A 26,009-nucleotide genomic window follows, 5' to 3' on the forward strand; every position below is an offset into this window, starting at 1 on the left:
CCACCTATTTTTTAAGGTTTTTTATTGACGGACACTTTTATATACATGGATATTGATTTCCTTACCTCCACCTCCCATAACATACCTACGTGTTAGAACGTGACGGGCATGGGCATGGTGACAGATATAATTAATAAAAATGAGACGAAGGTCGAGTATTTTCGAAAAAAAAAAACAGTGACACTCCTCATCTGATAATAAAAACATTAATGGGCCACTGTAACCTCTTACCAAAAGACGAGTTGTTACGTTTACTACAGTGGAACCTGGATAATTGCAATCTCAAGGGACCGGCCATTTTTTGTCAATTAACCAGGTTTTTCATTTAAGCAGGTCGTGTCAATTAACGAGGTTCAAAAAATCGTTGTGTCAATTATAGAGGTTTTCATTAATAGAGGTTGCGTTCTGACAAATTTCTTTTATGGAGGTGCAAATAACCATTGAAAGTAGATTTACACGCTTACGTTCTGGGTTTCTGGTCTATATATAGCTTCTGTTTATACTTGCACTTTTACACTACATTAATTACTACTTTAGTTTCTTATTACTCATTTGGGTTTTAAAAAATCCCTTGAATTCTAGAAGAAAGTTTTATTAGAATGTAAAAAGCATACTTTGTTTTTGATTTAATCAAAACTATTTCACCTACTACAGGCTGTGATAGATACCCAATAAATAAATTGAATTCTGGATGAAGATATAAATAAAATGATCATTGCTATTAAAATATTGTTTCTGCTGTCTACAACTACATTATTTCAATTACAGAGGTAATAAGTAAGACTCGTTTCAATAATAGAGGTAAAAAGAAGAGCAAAAATAACGGATTTTTTTAGCACAGTGTCAATTATAGAGGTCTTAGTTGCGATGTGGTCAATTACAGAGGCAAAATTACGAAAAGCCCTAAAATCTAAATTGCAATTATAGAGGTTCCAAATTTTCAATTATAGAGGCCTTTTGGTCTCAAGGGACCGGGACCGGACTTTTGGTTGCAATTATTGAGGTTTTCCATTTATCCAGGTGCCAATTAAACAGGTTTCACTGTACTATTATCCTAACTATTAAAATTGACTATAGTGAATGAGCCAAGTTCTGGCGGCTTAGCACGGTCGCGTTTTTATCCCTTGTCACCATGCCTGTCACGTTCTAACAAGTATGTAAGTGCGAAAGGGACGCGCATAGTGATAGTCGATAAAAATGGAACCGTGCTGAGCCCGCAGCGATAACAAATTATAAAAAAAAATCGAATTTATATTCTATATCTATTCTGTATACATTTTTTATTCAATTTGGTATTCGTAATTAGATACCTGCATTCGAGTGATTATTTTTGTATTCCTTTAGTAACCGGTAGTAAGAAGCCTAATGATTGCCAAGATCATAACTCATAATCAGGGTGTCTATCTCCATTTTAGTTGCGCAAGCTCCGGCGGGTCGGGTTGTCGGACTCTACCAATCGTAACAATATCTCGAGATACTAACCAACTGTGTCATCGGTTGCACTGGTTTTGTAGAGCCTTCGTATCAAAAAGCTGCAAAGCTATAATAATAACACCCTGAGGCGAGCGAGCAGTTTGTTTTGCGTCTGTCTGTACCTGCCCGCCGCGGCGCTAACGAATTGAGATGTGGCGCTAATGGCCCGTCCGGCTACCCCGTGGTAATTGGGGGAGCACGAGACCGCAAACCCTTTTGGGCAAACAACAATCTTCCCAAAATATCAATACATATCTATCGATTCTGGCGACTTGTTACTTTATTATACTTGCGTTTCGGGTTCCACGACCATTTTTTTTAATACCCCTGTAGTAACGGTAACGTTAAATAAATACCTATCTAATGTAATTTGGCGATACTTAAGTATTGTTCATATTGTTATGCTTAATTAAAAGAAAAAACAATATACGGAAACGAATCGACAGTGGGCAAAACGCATGCAAAACCATGTGCTTCCTGACGTTATTGATTCGTTCCAAAATCGCTTTTGAAATACAGTTAGTTTGTTTAGAGAAAAATGTTCCATTGCTCAAGAGCGGCGTAGCAGAATAGAAGTCAATCATTCCGAACGCGTGTTTAGCATGATAGTGGACGAGTGCCGTCGAGGTGGTCAATTAGTAAAAGCGTGAAGTGGCTGTCACAGTTTGGGAGTGTATTGTGGTAGAGTCGGGCTCGGCTGGTTTGAGTTCACGTTGGTGCGAAGGCCGATGGCTCCCATTATCTCGCTGCCAGCCAAGATTCATAAGCGCTACATTTGCATCTTCATTATGGACTTATGAATAATCCTTTGAACGTGAAAATTTTCATTTTTACACGTATACTATTAAACAACCACGTCTGGTATTTAGTTTCCTGGTGAAATACAATTACTAGTTTGTTCTTTACACCGATATTTCTAAACAGAAAAAATACTTAATTGTAGCATTGATTACTAAGCATGCAGGTTGGTAGTTTCTTAACGACAAAATTTAATGGTATTAAAACTAAGTAAAAGTACTCATTTATTGACAGCCACCTTGCAGACACCTAGTTTTATTACCAGAAGTTGATGCACACACGGATGAAGGTGTACTTAATAAGCACTAAGTCGGTACCTATCGTGATTAGTTTTGAAATAAGATGATCGAGTTTGTGAACTTTATGAAGTTTGCTGACGTGGTTTACCAAAAAAATCTTAGCCTTTTTCATCGGCTGCAGTTATGTTGTGTTCTGTCTGCTTAGGTATACCGTGATGCTTTCTACTCATTTGGCATGATCAAATGCATTTTAAATACGTCGTATCTCGTATTTTTTTTACTCCTGTTAGTACTTACGTAATCGTTAGGTTAAGTAAAATTTAGTTTTAAGAGCTCGTTCAATTAAGCTAAATGAAACAGCAACCAGAGTTTAGATAATGTTATATTGATAGTTCTATTCTATAGTTCTGATCCGTTATAATAATCGTGCTTGTCACGAATTGCCCAATGAAGATGTTCCGGTGTGGTTTACCGATGTGTATCGAGCGAGCTCCCGCGCCGGATCCCCGGGAATGTTATCGGTTCCGTATCGATTGTTCACGCGCAATCGTGGTAGTGATTCAGTATCGATGTGCTTACTTATCGACTTCTTTTAGCTAGCTGATATCGACATTATAAAATTAGTGCCTAGTTTATTAAACAACACTTTATACCTGAATGTCTAACAGAACTGGGTACTCATATTCAGACAGGCATTTTTACCTACTTACTGCGTAGTGTTCTTAATTTCAGTCGGTCACCTAGATATAACTTATAAAATAAGGATGAGTACGACGCTTGTAATTATACTTATTCTTATATGTTTTTATTGAGTTTGCTCTCACAAAAATATGTAGGTACATGATCTTTAGAAATTTTGCAGCTAGAGTGTAACTAGTGTAAGGTAAAGAGTGGTTTGGTCAAGTGAAAGAAGGAATAGGCATCGATATCGATCTTCAAATTTGATATCTAATTTAAAAGCAAGTATTTCTTAGTCGTTTTTTGGCCTATAGAATACCAATTGTTATAAAATGCCGGCATGGGTGAGCTTCGCTGAGGAAGCCAAGTCATCCTGGGTCGGTTCTCACGACTTTTTATGACTGAAGCACAGCACCCGCACTTATTTCAATTTAATCATAGTATGGCTTACACATTTTAAGCGTTACTTTTACGGGTAGCATGGAAAGGTTTTTAGAATAATTGATATTATTTATTTGATAATATCAATAATTATAATTGAGACTTACTGAGACCTTTTTAACTGACTTAAATGTCTCTTTGTACTTAGTCATATAATACAAATACTAATTTATAATGTAGTAAGTAGCTTTAATAATACTTATATTCTGTTAAATTAAGACCTGCAATATATTGGTATTCGGTATTTCTCTAAGATTCCCACGTTACAGGCTGAGCCTATCGTGGAGATCACTGCTGTACGCTTCTCTTGGTATGCTAATTTCTTGAAACAACATATAAGTAAGTATTTTGTTTATTTTTTTAATTTCATGAGGTAGCATTTTGATATTTGGATCCGAATTAAGTTATCTGATCTGATCCCATATTTTTTAGGGTTCCGTACCTCAAAAGGAAAAAACGGAACCCTTATAGGATCACTCGTGCGTCTGTCTGTCTGTCTGTCTGTCTGTCTGTCCGTCTGTCACAGCCGATTTTCTCCGGAACTACTGGACCAATCAAGTTGAAATTTGGTACACATATGTAAGTTTGTGACCCGAATACGGACATGTAACGTAAACAAATGAATTTTAAACATGGGGGCCACGTTTGGGGGGTAAATGAAAAAATGAAAAAAAAAAATTTTTCAAACTATATCATGTTACATATCAAATGAAAGAGCTTATTGTAAGGATTTAAAATAATATTTATATATTTTTATAATTTTCAAATCAACAGTTTAGAAGTTATTCAAGAAAATAGGCAAAAAATGACCATCCCCCCCCCCCTATCTCCGAAACTACTAGGTCTAAAATTTTGAAAAAAATACATAAAATAGGTATACCTATAGATGACAGGAAAACCTATTAGAAATGTACAGTCAAGCGTGAGTCGGACTTAATTACAGTTTTTAATCCGACCCCTACGGATTTTTTAAAGAGATTTCACTCACGTTTCACATAAAAAATACATTGTTAACAGTGCCGGATTACTTAGAGTAGTAGTTTTCTTAGAGTAATTGGTGATAATTTTCTGATAACATAATCATTTTAAATATTTAACGGTCTTACCTACTTACGAGTAATTGTAAGGTCAAATTAAAATTATGTTTAAAAAAAATGTTAAATTGAGAGCTAGCTTAAAGTTTTTTGTACTCGTCGACTTTAATGGTTGAATTAATAAAGACTTTGTAACCAATAAGCAAAACAAGCACGTGCTTAGGGCACCACGTTCAGGAGGGGCACCAAAATGCCAGGTTGAAAAAGGTGAACAAATTTTAAAATTAGGGACAGACACATCGTTTTTACCACACGAGTTTTTTTAGCTGTCCAAAAGCTAATTTACAAAAATAATGGCGCGTAATTCTTTGGGAAACAATCGGTAGCAGTAGAAGAGTCGTGATTACATGCATAGATTCGATTTCAACCCACTCTTTTGCGGTTCGGTGTTAGGTCTTATGTGAGGCCTTCTGCCTTAATTACACTTGGGCGTGGATCCAAATCCAAGCTTTCCTTTCGCAGCTAGGCCTACTGCCTTTCTCACACTTCGCCAATTCAATTCCAAGCTCTGCTTTCTTGCATATTTTATGCATGAAAACAACCTCGAATATCGAAGCCTAAGAAATATCGAGCCCTATGCGAAGCTAGGCTGATAGAAAACTGTCCCATCCCTTGTCTGTATGAAATCCTGGATTCGCGTCTGGTTGGGACTAAAAGTAAAATTGCGTATATCGAAAAATTTTCGCGCTCGCTTCGCTCGCGTTTTCAATAACTTTATAAGGTATGATAAAGGTGACATTCGGGTGGCGACTGCAGCAACATTACTCTGTTGCAACGTTACTGCTGCAGTACTGTCAACTTCCGTGATAAAATTATGTGACTGATTTCCATACTAAAAGTAAAAATTTACAACTGTCTATCATATTGCGTTTTTATATCGAAAAATTTCCGCGCTCGCTTCGCTCGCGTTTCTATTACTTTCTAAGCTATGATAAAGGTGACATTCGGGTGGCGACTGCAACAGCATTAGGTACTCTGTTGCAACATTACTACTGCGGCACTGTCAATTTTCGTGATAAAATGATGTGACTGCATGATTTCCATTCTCAGCTGTAACGCGGCAATGAACTTCTCTCAATTTACCAAAAAATCAATGTAATCTTGATGACCCGAGGGAGAGGGGGCACCTAGAAATCCTTAGGGCATCAACATATCTTAATCCGGCACTGATTGTTAAAAATTGTGTAATATACGGAACCCTTGGAACGCGAGTCCGACTCGCACTTGGCCGGTTTTTAGGATTGTAAATGGTACCTACTATTATACATATTATGTATCCGTACTTACTCATATCGAGTAAGTATTATGTACAAGTTTATTTTCACCACACCAGCTCGGAAAGGCTTACTTTGCACTTCAAAAACTGATAGCAAAGTTGCATTTTATTCACATGTGAGGCAAAGTAATCAAATGCAAATTTTGAGTTGTTTTCTTATGTTTGCTGGTAGAATAGACTTTTAAATGATATGATTATTATTATGAATGTATTTGGAATTGATTTTGTTTTATGTTTTACATTTAATATTTGCTTCGGGTTGGTGTGGTGAAAACTTTTGTGTTTCACTCGGGGGCAAATTTTGTTTAACCCTAACAAATAACTAGATATTATAATATGCTATAAAATAAATAAACTTATACTAAGTTAAGATAATTATGATTTTTCTGTTATTTTAAATACTATATGCATCGATTACTGAAACCCGGACAGGCGATTCTGATAATTTGCCACATTGTCCCAACTTGGCTTCGTATCTGCCTCTTCAAACATTGCAATGGTTTTTATGTTTGGTTTCAGACCCATTCGGATCAAATGCCGTTCCGCTGCGAGTTCTGCTCGCGGCACTTCAAGCACAAGAGGTCCCGCGACCGCCACGTGAAGCTGCACACCGGCGACCGCAAGTACCGCTGTCCGCATTGCGAGTCCGCCTTCTCCAGGAGGTATGATATGTTTTGCTCACTGATCATACATGCACCAAGGACCAATATAGCCAGATATTAAATTAAATTTCCTGATAATATGTATATTGTATGGATTTTTAAAGAAATGGGCATACCTAGACTAGACAAAAAAACGTTGGATAAAATTAGCGCAAAGATACATACATCCCACAGTTACGTTATGTGTATAACTAGATAAGATATGGACGCATTTGTATACGAACAAAAGTGTGTCCCTAATTCTAAAGAATAATGAGCTTTAGGAGGATCCGTCCTAATGGTTGTCACCATAATTAGATTCTTATAAGTAGGTATTTATGGAATAGAAAAGCCTCGAAGCCAGTAGGATACAATATCCTTAAGTCAAAGCCTATTGATGTTCGTGCGAGTAATGCACACGGTAACGGTAAGAGGACGCGAGGTGCGACAATGGGCCTTTAAGATTGATCACCGTCGTGGCACAAAGCTCGCTCCTCGACCACGATGCGTCACCTTTTTCGTCACCTCGCCGCGGTCACGTGACTAATTCCACGCAATTTGTCGGCCCAACGAACCGCCGTCGAGTGAAAAGAGATGATGCGCTGACAAATGGCGTCGAGGGTCTCACAAAAATGAAATAATGGCCCGTACCTAAACTGGCACGACGAGCCCGGCCATTAGCGGAGGTGTTTGGGCGAACGCCTCTATTCTGTAGTTTGCGTGAAAAGCCTCTTTGTTAGTTCTGTTTGGTTCGTGCTTTATGTGGGCACTTATGTCTCATATGACAAATTGTCATCAGTGGTCACATAAAAGACGACTTTATCTCTCGTGGATGTTTTCGAACTGACATTTACATTTTTTGTGGGTGTAATTTGGGAATGTCTGACGCTCAGCTCATAAAATTAAAAATGAATCTTATTATATTTGTGAGGCTTAAGTATCAAGTATAAGTAAGTATCTGCTTAGAAAGTAAATTGTACCATCACGCTCCGCGATTGTTGCGCCATTTAGGGCCCTAGCTAAATTGGTTGTTCAATACTTACGCTATAGAATTATCAATTTAGCAAGAACCTTAAATGGCATAACAATCCCGTGTGGTGACTGTACTATTAATTAGGTAGGTATCTACACATTTATCTTCAAAATCAAAATTATAAGCATCTAATATGTACCACAGTCATCCATCAGTAAATAGTAAGTATAGTACTGAATAACAAAAATCAGTTAGGTCCTTTTATATTGAAAACTAATCATTTTCTTGCGAGATCCTTAATAATTATGCTTTTTAGGGTTCCGTACAAAAAAGGTATTTTTCTCTGTTTCTTACACGACTTCCTTTTTTCCAGCGATCACCTAAAGATCCACATGAAGACGCACGACATTCAGAAGCCTTTCCAATGCACCGTGTGCAACCGCGGCTACAACACCGCGGCGGCGCTCACGTCACACATGCAGGGGCACAAGCGCGACCGCGAAGGCCGGGAGACCGAACGGCGGCGCGCACTGCGTTGCCCGCGGTGCGGAGACGCTTTCCGCAGGACTGACCTCTTGCAGGTTAGTAATAGTCCTATATTGCTTGTTTATTCGATCGCGGATACAACACCGCGGCGGCGCTGAAATCGCACAAGTAGTGCAACTAGCGCGACCGCGATGGCATCAGGGAGACCGATACCTAAGTGCGGCGCGGCGGTGAGGAGTAGGTACGCTTCCCGCGATAAGGGGACTCTTTCTGAAGGACTAAGCTCTTCTTACAGGTTATTATGTAGTAGCGTACATAATATATTGTTAGTTTATTCAACCGCGAAGGCGCTCACGTCGCACATTCTGTCACATGCTGTTACATATAGGGGGTCACAACCAAGATCACGAGGAAGATCTCGATGAATCCTTAGGATATGATTCAATTAAAATTAAACTTAAGATTTAGTCCTTTAACAATCGGAAAAAAAATTGTCCGTTTCCAGGCTCACATGACCAGCGCCCACGGTGTTGACGCAACGGCACTCACTCCCCCGCGACGCGTCGCCTCGCAGCCGCCACCCACGCTCCTTGCTTGCATCTACTGCACACGAGACACCTTCACGAGCATGGAGCAGTTGCAATTACACGTCCGAGCCGCTCATTCAGCATTACTCAATGGCGAAACCCCTTCAGATCAGGTCGTCGAACAACCCGCGCCTACAGATCTCAGCAGGAGAGCTGAAGAACCGTCGGTCAAGCGTCGACGCTCGGACTCTGCAACGCCCCAACTGGCCTTGTCGCCTGGAACTCTGCTCTGCAATCAATGCGACGCGGCCCTCCCTGACTTTGAAGCGTTTCGCGCACATTTGAAAGGCCACCTCGAAGAGGGTGGGGAGTTGAATCGATCTAGCCCAACGCCGTGCCCTCACTGCGGGGCCTCTTTCGCAGATGCGGCGGCTTCGGAGCGCCATCTCGCCGCACACTATCTGGCGGTGTCCTGCGAATACACGTGCCACAGCTGCGCGCGTAGTTTTCCTACGCCGGACGATTTGCAAAAGCATCTACTGGATCTGCACGCTCATCACCTTTACCGCTGTTCTCTTTGCAAGGAAATTTTTGACTCGAAAGTAGCCATTCAGGTGAGCATTTATAGGTTTTATAAAGTACCTATATCGATTAGGTATTTGTAAGCTCTTACATTTAACTTCATAGTCCACAGCACTATTACTTTTATTTAATAATGATTGTCATCGGTTAGCCGTAAATAATGTGCTTTCGACAACGCGCTTGTTTTTCCTTCTCATAGGTACGATTTTTTCTTGCTCCTCAGGTGCACTTTGCCGTGGCGCACAGCGGCGAGAGCAAAGTATGGGTGTGCCGGTCTTGCGGCGGCACGCCGCTGCGCTCGGAGGCGGAGGGCGCGGCGCACGTGCGGGCACGGCACAGCGCGGCGCGCTGCGCGTGCGGCGCCGTGCTGGCAGGCGCGCGCGCGCTGCGGGCCCACGCGCAGCTGCATGCCTACCGCTGCCCCGCGCCCGGCTGCGCCGAGTCCTTCGCCGTGCAGTACCTGCTCGAGAGGCATATGCAGGCGCACCACGCCGTCACACACCAGGTTAGAAGGACGTTACTATATCACTGCTAACCATCTTCAACGTTTTCTAAGATTTACTTTTACAGTCAGTAGGTGTATAACTATGTTGAATTTTTACACACCTCAACAAACTCGACACACTCAAACACAACAAGTGTTTGATTTCATAATTTTTTTACGATGGTGCAAGAAATCTGAAAGTAACGGAAAAGTTTCAGATTATTTCGTTTTCGACTACCAATGACTTGTATTACTGACAAAAAAAAACAAGTCAGATTTTACAGGAATTACCTATGTTTTTCATACTTTAGGGTTTGAACGGCGACAGCACGCGACCAAAGCGAGTAGAAAACAACAACTCCGGCGACGGCGCGGACGGCTCTTGCTCGCCGTGCGCCGGGGGCGAGGCTGGCGGCGACGAGCGCCGCCGCAAGAACGGCGCCGTCGCGCTGCAGTGCGCCTACTGCGGCGAGCGCACGCGCTCCCGCGCCGAGCTGGAGGCGCACACGCGCGCGCACTCGGGCGCCGCCGCCGCCAGGCACAAGTGCCTCATCTGCGACGAGATCCTGCCCTCCGCTGCCGTGCTCGCCGAGCACAAACTCACGCATTGCAAGGTAAAGAATGCCCAATTTATTTCAAGATAAGAACTTTAACCTGAGTACCTACAGTCACGCCTGAAAATATCGAAAAGACACACACAAGAAAATACCAAAAAATGAAGACACAACTTTATTGCCCATACTATTATTATATTTTAACCCAGGCTGACATTTCAAAAATGACAATCGAATGTCAGTCTTACTCATCGAAAATAGAACACATGTTTGAAGTGCCGTATGTGGGAAATATATATCCCTTAGCCTGGTAAAGGGTTAAGGTACGATTTAGACGTGGCTGTATACCTAAACAACAACATAAATATAAAAACAATATTTAAACACTTCAATTATTTACTTACTCGTATTTGAAACCTTCATTAACTGCACTTCCTTCGTTGAGTTCTTATGGGAAAAATTTAGAATTGATCAAATTCGCAATTTCAGGTGGTAGCCGGTGACACGTGCGCTCGATGCCGCGCGCGACTGCCGTCCGAGGAATCTTTCCTGAGCCATATGGCGCGCCACCACCCTGCGCTGCCAGCGCCCTGCGTCGTGTGCCGCCAGACGCTCGCTTCCGAGGCCGAGGCGCGCCTGCACGCGCGTTTCCACCTGCGCTGCTCGGGTGATGAACAGCGCTGCGCTATTTGTCTACGCGCGCTGCCCGAGGGCGAGGCCGGCGCCGGAGCGCGCGCCTGCGCTGCATGCTACGCGCGCCACGCCGCGCCGCGCGCTCCTCCGCCCGCCGACCACGACTGTCGCCTCTGCCGTCGTGCCCTCGGTTCGCCCACACGTCTGCAGGCCCACCTCATTGAACACACGTTCGCGGGCATCGGCGCATTCACCTGCTACCTTTGCTCCGCCGTATTCACGAGCGCGGCCGGCCTGCAGCGCCACCTACCCGAGCACGCGTCAGCGCCGCGTCCCTACGACTGCGCTCGCTGCGGCCTCAAGTTTTTCTTCCGCGCAGAGCTAGATAACCACTCGTTCGTACATCTCGAAGAGGCAGAAATAGCGCAACGAGCGTTCTATGAGGCGTATGCGCGCGGCGCGGCCTCGGCGTGGGCCGCGCTGGCCCCGCCGGAGCCGACACCCGCCTCCGAGCCGGACGCGCCCGTCAAGCGCGAGCCCGAGATAAAGGAGGAGAAGACGGACGAGTACATCGAGGTGGGCTCGCCGCCGCCGCCGCCGCCGCCGCCGCCCTCGACGCCGCCGGCCGAGCCCGTCGTGAAGCAGGAGAAGCCCGACGAAGACTGAAGGGTCCGTCGACCTATTTCGTCCGTGACGCGGGCCCATCCCCGCTGCAATACTAGATTACGTCCCGACTAGCTTATGTTAGATAGATAGTTATGTTAAAATTAATATAATAATCGTTGAAATTTTGCGTTTAGAACGCCGTATTTTCAGTAAGTAAAAAAATAGCATCATTATGTTGATTAAGTGATGTATGTTTTATAATGTTTACATGGGTATTTGTAAAAATTGTTAAGTTAATAAATTATCCTGTTAAGCTTCATTTATCTAAGCGAAAGTTTGTTTTATTTTAACCTTAAAAAATGCTCAAATAACCATTTTATTATGTTAAGAAAAGACGCTTTCCACGAGGAATTACGTACATACATTGAACAGGTTGTTCCTATCTCTACCGCTCACGCGTAATTATACATATTGCTGTCCCGCACATGATGACGGCGGTCAATGACACTGTGCGGGATAGCAATATAATTATGCGCGTGCGGTTAATATACCATGGAGATAATGACATTCCTCGAGATAATTAATCCTCCTAAGCGGTAGCCACCTGACTCTGTATCCAGGGCAGCAACGCGGCGACGTTGACGTAGGCGGCGGGCACGTTGGCATTAGCGCAGCCGAGCCCCCAGGCCACCAGCCCGACCACCACCCACTGCCCGTTCACTTGGCACACGAGCCCCGAACCGCCGTCACCCTGAAACGATACAACTTCGATTTAACCGGTAATTACGGTACTTAGGTATTGCACGACAGAGGGGTATTAAGGAGTTATTAGGGAGTATTACTGCAATGTTCTGCCGCCAGAGTGCAGCACTAATTTGTTTAGTAAACCATAGACTAATGGTAAAATTCCATTTCTGACCGCAGCTGCACTACTGGTACTGAACGCGTCGGTGTTATTGTCAATTTCCATAGTAAAATGAACGGTAGTGCAGCTGTCGTTGGAAATGGACTGTCACCTTAACTTAAAAATTACTAGGCCTTAAACAGTTTTTTGACAAATTTTCACTATGACATTGATGCATCAAGGCGGTTTGTTTACAGACGGCCTACCGCGAAACCCGAAAATCGATATTTCTTTATCTGCCTCTCCATCGATCGAATAGGCAAGAGTGATAGAGAGGTAGAAACCGAACTTTCGATTGTCGTGTTTCACGGTAGGCCATGTGATTGGCAGAGTCTCTACGCAGAGTTTGCGTAAAATTCCCTTACCTTACCCACACTTAGTTCCGACATACCACAACATTATTAGTTCTAATACGTAGTTGACATAGAGCAGAGGGTGTTATTGAAATCACGTTTAATGAGCGATATTAACTTTGCCCTGCTTGGATGTCCTACTTTTCAATTACTAACGAAGCATGAAGGCACTATTACAAGGGCACTCTAATTTCACAGTTTGTGCTCTAGGGCTTTGTATAGGTACTTATTGGTGTAAATTAAAAAGTAATCATTAGGAATATTAGGGTGTTTGTTGACCACATGAAGTTAAATTTATTTTTCACATCACCTAATCAGAAAATGGATTTTTCTTCCTTGCTAGGAGGGATCAAAGTGGCACTTTTCTGTTCAAGGACATTTCGATGCCAGTATAAAAAAAGCCTGGCAAAAAAGAGTAGAAATTAAAAAGTGGCAACACTGTAGTGTCAATACTAAGATTTTTTTATTTTCCTCATAGTTGATGTGAAAAGCAGTATGTGTCACACGGTATCAAAATTATTTCGTCTTGGGCGTTAACACTTGAATCTCTGATTACGCTCAGGATTCTACTTTAGAATCCCTTACTACGTTCAGGATTCTATTGTAGAATCCATCGCTTCATTCAGGATTCAATGTACGCCCTTGACGGAAATATATCATTTTGATCTCTTGTAACACAAACTACTATTTAGGGATTACGGGGATTACAGTCGTCATCGTTGATTAAATCAATATTATACCTAAGTCTGTTGGTGTATCTATAAGGCCACTTACCTACTTATAATCTTTAATATGGTCACTACTAGTCATTTGTATACGACAAAGCGCGCAGAAGTCTTAATAACTTACAGATAAATATATACCTACCTAATTTTGTGTACTTCTTACTGTAAGCTGTTGTTGCTGCTGGCTGTAGCGTAGCACCCTTCCTATTGGTTAGTTCTTCGCTGTGTTACAGTATCTAAGAATCCACTAGGTATTTAGTATAGGTACTTATAGGTACTTACTGTACATGAATCCTTATTTGCTTCACCGCCAGCACAAATGAAGGACGTGGTGTCAAGAGCGAAGCCAGGACCTAGACGTGCCGCTTGCATTTGAGCTTGGCACGTTGCTGGGTCTACAATCGGCACGTCTACTTTCTTCAAAATCTGCTGGTATTGCCCTTGTAGGCCAAACATATTTTTACCCCATCCAGATACCCAACACCTGAAATCGATTTTTAAGCGGTATTAAAGCAAATTATTAGAGATTCCATAGGTAGTTACATAACAGGTACCTGTGTGTACGATAGTTTACAATCTGTAGATCTATATGTAATATATAACCTACCGTGTAACTTACCTCTGAACAGTATAAGTAGCCGCATTGGACGCTGGCAAGCATGCTCTGTTAATAGTAGTGACAGAACCAGGCATAGGCGTCAAAGGGACCGGTGTCGACAGTCGCAGTACAGTGATGTCATACTGCAAGGTGGTGGGGTTGAAGGAGGGGTGGCTGGACACCTTGGCGACAGTATACTCTTGGTATGGCACCGGCTCGTAGGTGCCGGCGGCGTCCCAATCACCCAAACGCACCTTGACGTTAGGAGCTGTGCCTGATACACTGTAATGTAACAATACTTGGGTACAGTCAAAACGCTTATTAGGATCCCAGGTTACAAGTTGTATGCTAATTGCTGCTACTTGCTGTGCCGCTGGGATTCTTTTGTTTGTTTCTACTGTAAGCGTGAAAAAATGATTTGCAAGACTGAAGTGATCCAATAAGTGTTCCGTGAACAAAGTTTTGCACGGTACACTAATTACAATTAATGAAAAAGTATACTACAACTTAAGAGGAAAGGGGACGGCCGCTTCTCCATACAATCGTAGTCCCTATTTTTCTCTCCAGATATTGATATTATGGAAAATATTTTTTACATAATGTGATGTATATTAACCATAGCTATGCACCTACGATTTGTTTACTACTGTTAAAATTAGGAGCGAAAATCAGATTTCATACAATTTTCTTTAAATGCTTCTAACTCTTATAATAATTTCGAAAAAAAATTAACGTAGGGGCATAGCTGTAGTTGGTAGAGTCTGTGCGGAAAGAGAAGAGTCGTGGAATGTATGGGGCTCAATACATTCTACGACTCTTTTCTTTCCGCACAGACTCTATACAACAAATTGTATCAAAATATTTTCAATAATGTTAATATCCAGAGAGGAAAAGGACTACCTTTGTATGAAAAGGCGATATTCGTCTTAAAGGAAATTGCACTTACACGTATGTAGACAGTCGATGAGTCACTGTTAAAACGTTGAATTGGTCAATCAGCACGCCTCCAGCGATGTAATCGTTCTGTTTTGTTAAAATTAGTGCCTGGAAAAGTAAACCACTGCGCATAATATCAGTACGTCACACAAACATTTATCTGAACGTAACTTTTAATATCCTAACCTGCCACGGATATTCTCCTAAATAGGCCTGACCAGCGGCTGGAGTGATCGCTGTGGCGGGTACTGTCTGCAAAGTGCCGCATGCTATTACTGTAGTCGAGGTGCCACAACAGAGTACCTGCCCGGCAGGACACGTCGGTCCTGATCCACCTCCCTAAAACGATGTGAAATTACACATTTTGTAGCCACAATAACTACTTCATAGTGATTCCTTGCAATCCGGAGGTCGCGGGTTCGAACCCCGGCTCGTACCAATGAGTTTTTCAGAACTTATGTACGAAATATCATTTGATATTTACCAGTCGCTTTTCGGTGAAGGAAAACATCGTGAGGAAACCGGACTAATCCCAATAAGGGCTAGTTTCCCCTCTGGGTTGGAAGGTCAGATGGCAGTCGCTTTCGTAAAAACTAGTGCCTACGTCAAATCATGGGATTAGTTGTCAAGCGGACCCCAGGCTCTCATGAGCCGTGGCGAAATGCCGGGATAACGCGAGGAAGAAGAAGAATAACTACTTCATAGTGATATATGATATAGGTATGCGTCACAACTTACCGGCGTTACAATTCTAATATCAATCAAACCACCTCCAGCATTAGATCCATTATTGCTGCAAGTGCCTGCTGCTACGCACCTGCAACCTGCTTGTCTTTTGCGAATTCGATGACTGGCAGTTTCCATCATGTCTAATCTGTCCAATTTATTGGCAGGAATCGTGTTTAATTTAATACTCCGTCGCTCCCTAGGGAATCTCACAGCGGTGTTGTAAGACGGCACTTGGGCACTATATCCTATAATCGGTGGAACCTGCAACGCCGCTGACGGCGCTGGGGTGGTGCCAAATCGCGGATCGATCGACGGCATGCCTGCAGCGGTTTCGTCAAGATTAATGATACAAACAATATCAGGGTTGTCGCAAAGAATAACAGGTAAAAGTACTCCACCTATTGGTGCCGTCGGAGCTGTAGGAGCGATGGCGGGCGGACCACCGCCACCACCACCACCTGGTGGTACACCGCCACCTGGTGGTACACCGCCACCTGGTGGTACACCGCCACCTGGTGGTACACCGCCACCTGGTGGTACACCGCCACCTGGTGGTACACCACCACCTGTCATGTCCATCGGAGGTCTAGTCATATTAGGGCTCGCTGTGGTTGTCGTTGGCACGAGTATAGGAGTAGGAGGAGCTCCTACAACAATAACGTTTGTAGGGGGCGAGTTGGCGGGCAGCATACCCAAACATGCAGTCAAAAGCCACAAACACATTTTGTCCAGTTAAATTATGATTGTTAACTGGAGTGCGAACCGCACAGCAGATGGTCTGCGACTGATGGTCAGGTATGAAATCGGAGATGGTGATGAGTGGGCATTAAATATGTCCTTACCGGGTGCAATTCATGGTATTCCCCTAACAATTGTAGCCTTCATGGTGTAATGCGCTTGATCACATAGCGACAAATTGTTGCAATTTACAAAATGTGAATAACTAATTTGTTTTACATTTTGTAATCCTATTCATCTTTTGTAGTGCAAGTGTTACAACTATGACATACATTTATTGACTGCTGGGTATTGACCACCTTATTCAAAATCATATGAATAGGTCATAAGCTGTCATGTAATGTAAGTGTCGCGAAGATATTCGCACTCCATTTTGCTTGTACGTGGTATATTGAAAAGGTACAAACCGAAAGGTACTTTTTTAATTTTAGGGTTCCTTAATCAACTAGGATTTTTTTAAGTCAACCACTTAGGCGGTTGGTATAGAAGGTAAAAGTTATGGGGTGATTTTCTAGAAGAAGGTAGCTAAGTTTTGGAACTAAAGTACTCTAGAGTTATAGGGGACTAGGGTAGTTTATTTATACATATGTACATTTTTAATACAAACCAGTTTTTTGCAGCCAAGCCTTCAACTAGTCCGTAGCTGACCATGATAAATTCTTACCAACTGCGCCAGTTAACCCTTAATGATAATGCAAAGGAAGGGGCATAATGTTTACCATCATGATTGACCGAGCGTTTCAGCTGGGGCAAAAATGCTTCCGTATGTCCGAATGTTCTCCTCTACAGGCAGGTCGCAATTCTCAAACGATTCTCGTAAAATTTTGTGAGCAGGTTCGATGGTTAAATATTTTTTTTTTTTCAATTTAGTTTTGGAAATGTTTCTAAGTGGTGGGGGCGGAGCTATACATTTATTCCGTTTTTAAGTTATGCTCGCGAGGTCTACAGCTCACAGAGTCACTAGTTAAGACTCTATATAAAAATGCTGGAATTCAATTTTGCGTAATTTCTAGCATTCTTCTGCCCTCTTTAAAGTTTAACGGTAGACCTTCTACATAGTAATAGGTTGCGTTGGCACCCCATACAACCATTTCCAGTCGCCGTTACGACGCGGTGTTGACACATCTTGTGTCGACACCGTCTGTTTCGGTCACAATTCCAGTCGCAGAGTCGTCGCCGTGTCGACACAGTTACCAGAAATGGGGAAGGGTCGACACATGACACAAAGTGACATAAAGTGTGGTCGCCGTGTGCACACATTGTTTCGGGTTTGCGACTACTTTATGCCAAAATCATTCGTTCATTTTGTTCCTGTCAAATGGAAACTGTCAGATGGAAAAATACTTAAATAAAAATAAGTGACATTAATACGCCATCTCTAAAACGGATTACAAGACGTAATTATATATTGTTTGCATTTATATTACAATAGGACTTAAATTATTATGGGGAATTAAACTGCTCGAGTGATTTGATAAACTAAGTGTAATATAATCAACGCGCCACCACATTGTTTTAGTTTAGCCGGAAATGAAATTGTTTACTTCTCAGTGCCTGTGTTCATAACTATATTATTTGAAGCATTTTTAGTACTTCGATGCGTATACTATACTTAAATAACAGAAATAACGCTTTACATACTACGAATCTTGTTAATTATGATGTATAAATATGGTTTAAGGCTGAGAAATATTGCAGTCACAAAGTAGTTGCAATGTTTCGACTTTGTGTCGACTCTGTGTTGACACATGACACGCGCTGTCAAAAGTAATAACAAAGTTACTGGTATGTTACTGGATTTGCAAAATGGCTCCTTGTGTTGATTTGTTTTCAGATATTCTCAAAGTGTAAAAATGCCGTGGTCAGAGATGGGCATTCATCGATTAACTGTTTATTCGACTAATTAATGGAATAAAAAAAGTTAATTCTCAAATTTTAATCGCCATTAGTTTAGTCGACCTAACATAGATTGAAATTGAATTAATCTGAATATTAATCGAATAAATTATCGATTAAATCTCGATTGAAAGTTGACAGGGGGCCATTTTTGTACGTAAAAATAATAGAAATGTCTTGCATGCAGATGGTAGCAAAACACTTTGTCATAAAAGTCGAGATGGGTGTCGATATATAGGTTTTAGGGAGTGCCGATTTCGAAAATAATGACCATTTTGGAATCCGAAATGGCGGCCATGCACTGTGTCATAAAAGTCGTCATGGATGTCGTTTTATACGTTTTAGGGGGCCCCAATTTTGAAAATGATGACCATTTTGGAATCCAAAATGGCGGCCATGCACTATGCCATAAAAGTCGTCATGGGTGTCGTTTTATAGGTTTTAGGGGGCGCAGATTTCGAAAATGATGACCATTTTGGATTCCAAGATGGCGGCCATGCACTATGTCATAAAAGTCGTCATGGATGTCGTTTTATAGGTTTTAGGGGGCGCAGATTTCGAAAATGATGACCATTTTGGAATCCAAAATGGCGGCCATGCAGTATGTCATAAAAGTCGTCATGGCTGTCGTTTTATAGGTTTTAGGGAGCGCAGATTTCGAAAATAATAACTATTTTGGAATCCAAGATGGCCGCCATGCACTATGTTAAAAGTCGTCATGGATGTCGTTTTATTGGTCATGCATCAATTTCGAAATCTGCACACCTGTTTCAAATAAGGTATCGGTAGATGCATTCTAGTAAGTGAACAACATCTATATCTACTATCGAAATGTACTTTTGATAGTACTTATGTAGTAGTACGAAATGTAATCTGAAAGGAATCAAGTAATATATATTCCTGTACCTAATGAAGAATCGACATTGATTTCTATTACTAGTAATTTGTAGTATTCGAAAAATTGATTCCTGATTCCTCAAATGGAATTGTACTTGGTAATTCGGTATTGTTAGATTACAAAGTAATCTAGGAATCGGTAATCAGATTACAAAGTAATTTCAAGTAATCGTGGAATCAGGAATCAATTACGAAATGCCCATCTCAGACTAAGTAGCACTGCATTCAATTGATCTGTTTGGCGAACCGCGAGTTCACAGTTCGGGGCGATGTATAGGTTTTAGGGTGTGCAGAATTCGAAAATGATGACCATTTTGGAAGCCAAGATGTCTACCGTACACTTTGTCATAAAAGTCGTCATGGATCTCGATTTATAGGTATTAGGGAGTGGAGAAATCGAAAATTATGACCGTTTTAGAATCTAAGATGTCTGCCGTGCACGTTGGTCATGGTCATCATTTTCGAATTCTACTCTTCCTAACACCTATATTGACCTATAAATCAACATCCATGACGGGTCATATGACAAAGTGCACGGCAGACATCCTGGAATCCAAAATGGTCATCATTTTCGAATTCTGCACTCCCTTAAACCTATAAAACGATATCCATGACGACTTTTATGACAAAGTGCACGGCAGTTATCTTGGATTCCAAACTGGTCATCATTTTCGAAATCGACACTTCCTAAAACCTATAAAACGATATTCATGACGACTTTTATGACAAAATACGTAGCCGCCATCTTGGATTATAAAATGATCATCGTTTTCGAATTTTGCACTCCCTAAAACCTATAAATCGACATCCGTGACGACGAAAGTTATCTTTATTTTCAGATCTAACAAATTGCTACAGAATACAAAGGACAAAAAAGAAGCGAGGAGGTAATGAAACAAGCAAAAATACAGATGATTCCTCGACGCAATTGGGTGATTCTTAAATTGTGTCCAGATTTTTTTGGCATAAAAGTTTTTATTTTTCACATATTACTCTCACAAGTTCCGTGACATTACGACCTTTTTTTAAGTAAATGTTTTTGTTTATCTATGAGGATCTCACTAGAATAATATAATCAAGGTATGTTTATATTTGATGATTGAAATAGTAACGCAAAAAAAAAAAATATATTTGTGTCTTATATTCCTGCCGAAGACTTTTATTTTACCTTTTCCTTCTACACAAGTTTGGCCAAGTAATAAGAATTTAGGGCTCTCAATTTTATTTTGACTTCTACAACAGTAAAGCTACGAGGCCATGTTTGGTATCGTTTTCGTATAAATTCGCAGTACCAAATTTAGTTAAGGTATCACATTGACACCATTCCGAAGTAAAAACATATAAACTTATTAAAATACTTTCTTTTAAACTCCTCTTCACGCTTAAACTGCTGAACAGTTTTAATTTAAATTTGGTACACATATATTTTGAGTCCCGAGACAGGACATAATAAGTTATCTCAAAAATCATCCTTTAAAGGTGTGAAATGAGGTGTAGGGGGGAATTCAGAATTGACTTCTTGAAGTTAATACTGTTTAAGTTTAGGTTTGAAGTCATGTTTTTTTATCATTTTTAACTAAATCAAAGATGTAGACCATCCCAAATTTCATATAAATCGGTTCAGCGGTTATTGATTTCCCGTACAAATTTCCACGCCACTTTTCACACCTTCAAAAGATGATTTTGGTTATAAGATCTATCCTATGTCCTGTTCCGGGACGCAAACTATTTCTATACCAAATTTCAACGAAATCGGTTCAGCGGTTAAGCGTCAAGAGGAGTTTCAAAAAAACCGGCCAAGTGCGAGTCGGACTCGCGTATTAAGGGTTCCTTACATTAAGTCCGACTCGCGCTTGACTGCACATTTCTAATAGGTTTTCCTGTCATCTATAGGTAAAGAACTATTTTGTGTATTCAGACGGACATACATACATACAGACGCACGAGTGATCCTATAAGGGTTCCGTTTTTTCCTTTTGAGGTACGAAACCCTAAAAAGATTTTTTTTTATTTTGTGGAATGGTGTGAATGTGATACCTTAAATGGATTCAGCACCCCAGATTTATACGAAAACGATACCAAACACGGCCTGGCACCTTCACTGATATAGATATATCAAGATAAAATTGAGAGCCCTAAATAAACTTTCAAGAGCGGATATCTCAAAAACTATTCAACATATCGAAAAAATTGACTGAATAAACTTGTAACAAATTAAATTAACTTTCATTTTGTATAAGTGACCATGTCGCTGAGATGCATAGTTTCCGAGATATAATCGAAAAACCGGAAAATGGGACCTTCAAAGCCCCCTCTCTCCCCCCCGCTCAAGGGCTACGGCCGGGGACTTTTGATATGTTCACCTCCTAACTTGTCAAACCGAGTTACGGAGTCAAAACTTGTGTTCCGAGCATTTCCCTCTACAACTTTTGGAGCATTCGTTGCCTGACCTAAGTAGCTTATTGCATTTCTTTAAAAACTTTTCTGTAAAAGGTTGAAGGGTGTTGGGTGTTTATATGGTTTCGGTCGATTATTATCATTTGCATTGCCCATGATGACTTACTAGAATTACGAGCACACGAGACACTAATAGTAGTTTGACAAACCTTGGTTTTCAAGAGGTATTTTATATTGACATTTGCTGTCACAAATTTGCTGTCAGATTTAGTCGCAAACCGCACGCAAAGTGCACACAAATGTGTCGACACCTTGTTACGGAAAAGTGTAGACACGGCGACGACACTTTGTTTCGAAACAATTCTAGACACATTGTGTGGACTCTGTTACGACACATCTGACATTTAGTTACCACTTTGTGATTCTGCGACTGGAATGGTTATATGGGACCCTTTGGGTGCGGACCCCTAAGGTGGATGGACGCGGACCCTAACCTATTTATTATACTCTGTATCTTTAGGTATTTAAATAAAAGTAAACAAATAATTTGTACATTTTCAGGTACCGTAAAATGGTCCTACTTTGCTCCTTGATGGGTAACTGTGCTCCATTTAAAAATGGACTTAACGTCTAATTATATTCCAACATATATATTTTTTATATACTCAGATAAACGATATTGTATATATATTTTGAATTGCTACGTTAGTCATAAAATTAATCTCTCTTTTTTGGTGGGGGTATTAATTTGCCGCAGAATGGGGTAACTTTTGCACCCCCAAGTAAACTCTAGGTAGGAGCAAAAATACCCCAAAATATGGGTATCTTGTGCTTCTTGATGGGTAACTGTGCTCCATTTAAAAATGGACTTAACGTCTAATTATATTCCAACATATATATTTTTTATATACTCAGATAAACGATATTGTATATATATTTTGAATTGCTACGTTAGTCATAAAATTAATCTCTCTTTTTTGGTGGGGGTATTAATTTGCCGCAGAATGGGGTAACTTTTGCACCCCCAAGTAAACTCTAGGTAGGAGCAAAAATACCCCAAAATATGGGTATCTTGTGCTCCTTATTCATAGATTCGTTTTATATGAAACAACATTTCATAAAGTTGATTTACCGATAAAATATGTTACATAAGATGTCCTTCTTAATATTCAATTATTCTGAAAAATTGAATAATGAATAGTTTAAAAAAAAATCAAAATTTTCTTAAAGTGGAGCAAATATTGGTGCAAAGTAGGACCATTTTACGGTAGTTATAACAGTTATTAGCTAACCAACCAAATACAAAACCGCCTGGATCTGTCACTGAACGACGTTACCTGACTTTAACCTACATCATGGTATAATAATATACTCCGCTTGGTACTCTCTTCCCGTCTTTTCGTGGTCACGTGACTGACACAAGCCTACGTCATCATGCGACAGCGCTATATGATAATATGCGATAGCGCTATATAAAGTGGCAATGTTATTGTGACGTAGGCTTGTGTCACTCTGGGAAGAGAAGACGTTTTATTAGACTATGACCTACATTATTTGATCGTGTAATTTTTGCATCTACCCTCAACTGGCTTTAGGAGCCATTTGAGGGTAGACTTTGTTTACTTTTATTGAAATACCTAAAGATACAGACTATAGCCATGTAGGTAGGTAACGAAGGTAGGCAACGAAGGTAGGTAGTGCAGGTACCTTCGCTACCACTGCCGCGCTGCCGCTGGCGCGTTTCGCGCTGACAGATTATTCATGATTTTATTTATGATTTATTTATTGCTAGAAAGTCACCGAACCATGTCGTGGTCAAAATAAGTAATCACGTATGGTGCGAACTGTAGAAATTATAATCGTAATCGCAGCGATTATAGAGATTTAAACTGAGTCACGTCATGGTCACGTTCCCATGTTTGAGTAGGTACTCGTATAAAACACTCCGGGTTGGGAAAACCATTTTCGACATTAAGGAAATTTAAAATGGTCAATTTAAATAGCATTTCACACAAAATTATTATACGTAAGTGGAAAAGGGATTATACGAGGTTTATGCCATTATTGTTTCTTCCTATTCGCGATTCTGCACAAAATAAATTCCACATAGCTGAGTTTGATCACACGCGTTTTACTTCACAGTCATTATTTCTACGCAATCTTGTTTCTTCCTATTCGCGATTCTGCACAAAATAAATTCCATACAACTTAGTTTGATCACATGCGTAATGCTTCACAGTCATTATTTCTACGCAATCTTGGTTTTGCCTTTTCACGATTCTGCTCAATATGAATTCCACACAACTGAATTTAATCGCACGTTATACTTCACAGTTTTTAGGGGTTCTTTTTCGAAAAAGAGCCCTTACATAGAGTATGATACTTATTTTAATGTAATAAGTATAAATTTAAAAGTGGAAAGTGGTAATAAGTATGCCGTACGCTATGTAGATTATATAATAATTATGAATGTACCCTCTAGAAGCGGAGAATGAAAAAAAATGTGTGAAGTATAATGCGAGCAATTAAATTCAGTTGTGTGGAATTCATATTGAGCAGAATCGCGAAAAGGCAAAAACAAAAGATTGCGTAGAAATAATGACTGTGAAGCATTACACATGTGATCAAACTAAGTTGTATGGAATTTATTTTGTGCAGAATCGCGAATAGGAAGAAACAAGATTGCGTAGATATAATGACTGTGAAGTATAACGCATGTGATCAAACTCAGCTGTGTGGAATTTATTTTGTGCAGAATCGCGAATAGGAAGGAACGGTTCTGGCCTCGAATGTCCAATTCCTTAAATGTCCATTTTCCTCGAATGTCTAATTTCCCAAATGTCCATTTGCTTGAAGGTCCAATTCCCGGAATGTCCATTTGCTCAAAGGTCCAATTCCCGGAATGTCCATTTGCTCGAAGGTCCAATTCCCGGAATGTCCATTTGCTCGAAGGTCCAATTCCTTAAATGTCCATTTTCTTCGAATGTCTAATTCCCGAATGTCCGTTTATCGAATGTCCAATTCCCTGAATGTCCATATCACCATGGAAATAGATCTACGGCTACAACAACGGGTACTGGGTTTCACGGAGTCGGATCGGACGTAGTGCGAAACTGCTCTAACGGTACCGTTTCAAAAATATACCTAGTATTGAATGTTATTCATTTGTGTACCATTACCAACGGATACCTTTTTAGTTGATACCTTTATTTTTTCTATGTACGTTCACCGATTACTCCGACATCCGTAGTCCGATTTGAGTAATTATTTTTTTGTTTGAAAGGAGCTACCTCCGAGTTGGTCCCATTTTAATTTGGTTCTGTTCTGATGATGGGATCCATGAGGAATTGAGGGAACTCCTCAATTTTTAAAGGCACATGCATGGTGTTTTGGGCGTTTTCTTAAGCAACTCGAGCATTTTCTCCCGAAAACCACCAATTTGATGAAGTAGACCTGATGATGATGATTATTTTGATGATAATGATGATGATTTCTTTAAATGTTACAAGTATGTTCAGCGATTAGGTACCTGTGATCCGATTTGAGTAATTCTTTTTTTGTTTGGAAGAAGTTACCTCCAAGGTGTTTCCGTATTATTTTTGGTTCTAGTCTGATGATGGAATCCATGAGGAATTGAGGGAACTCCTCAATTTTTAAAGGCACGTGTTAAGTGATTTCGGGGTTTTCTAAAGTAACTCGAGCATTTGCTTCCGAAAACCACCAATTTGATGTACTGCAACTGTAGCCTTACCACGAGTTTGACATTGACATATTCGCTAACGTCTTATGCATCTAAATGTAACTTTTTATGCATCTCGCTCACACTAAGGTTAGTACGAGCGAGGTGCATAGGAAGTAAGTTACACACATGCTAGCGAATATATCAATGTCAAACTCGTGGTAAGCTGGTAAGGCTACTGATCGGGGGTTAGGGTTAGGAGTTAAGGGGTCAGGGATTAAGGGGTCGGGGAGTGGCGGTTGAAGGGTTGCTGGTTCAGGATCGAGGGGTTCCTGGATCAGGGGTTGATGTGCTGTGAGGTTGAGTGATCGGGGGGCTGAGGGATTGGGTCAGTGGCGGGGCGGGCGGATGGATTTAGTTGACAGGAATTATAATTTCCCAGACGGACTCGAGAAAATTCCTGATTACATATTTACTAAAGTAATAGGTACACGAATTTAGTGTTAAACATGATCTTGTTTTTTATTCATGCGTCGCGCTCTTAACAATGCGTTAAAACTAAAAATGGTAAAATAAAAACTTTTTATAAAAAAAATGAAACCGACTTCAAAAAGGATGAAATAAAATATTATCCTTTTTATGTCTATGCGTTACCAACTGATATGTTTGAAG

At 40.8% G+C, this 26,009-nt stretch overlaps 2 protein-coding genes across 2 annotated transcripts in view; one reads left to right on the forward strand and one right to left on the reverse strand.

Moving 5' to 3' along the window:
• LOC134789919 (zinc finger protein 423 homolog) overlaps nt 1–11,819 on the forward strand; it is a 28,954-nt gene extending 17,135 nt beyond the window's left edge. Inside the window, exons 3-8 of the mRNA XM_063760612.1 lie at nt 6,519–6,661; nt 7,987–8,194; nt 8,605–9,240; nt 9,432–9,713; nt 10,004–10,306; nt 10,736–11,819. Of these exons, the coding sequence (XP_063616682.1) occupies nt 6,519–6,661; nt 7,987–8,194; nt 8,605–9,240; nt 9,432–9,713; nt 10,004–10,306; nt 10,736–11,545 (2,382 nt within the window). The 3' untranslated portion in view covers nt 11,546–11,819. The remainder of the gene's footprint in view (nt 1–6,518; nt 6,662–7,986; nt 8,195–8,604; nt 9,241–9,431; nt 9,714–10,003; nt 10,307–10,735) is intronic.
• A 214-nt stretch (nt 11,820–12,033) lies between these two features.
• LOC134789873 (inactive CLIP domain-containing serine protease A8) lies at nt 12,034–16,453 on the reverse strand. The gene is made up of 6 exons (XM_063760542.1): nt 15,740–16,453; nt 15,188–15,340; nt 15,012–15,109; nt 14,087–14,347; nt 13,750–13,951; nt 12,034–12,236 (listed from the first exon to the last, which is right to left on the reverse strand). The coding sequence occupies exons 1-6, from the start codon at nt 16,451–16,453 to the stop codon at nt 12,075–12,077; spliced, it is 1,590 nt and encodes a 529-aa protein (XP_063616612.1). The 3' UTR covers nt 12,034–12,074.
• Between the last annotated feature and the right edge of the window lie 9,556 nt (nt 16,454–26,009).

This window comes from Cydia splendana, chromosome 4 (assembly GCF_910591565.1).
Source record: "Cydia splendana chromosome 4, ilCydSple1.2, whole genome shotgun sequence".
Classification (NCBI taxonomy): domain Eukaryota; kingdom Metazoa; phylum Arthropoda; class Insecta; order Lepidoptera; family Tortricidae; genus Cydia; species Cydia splendana.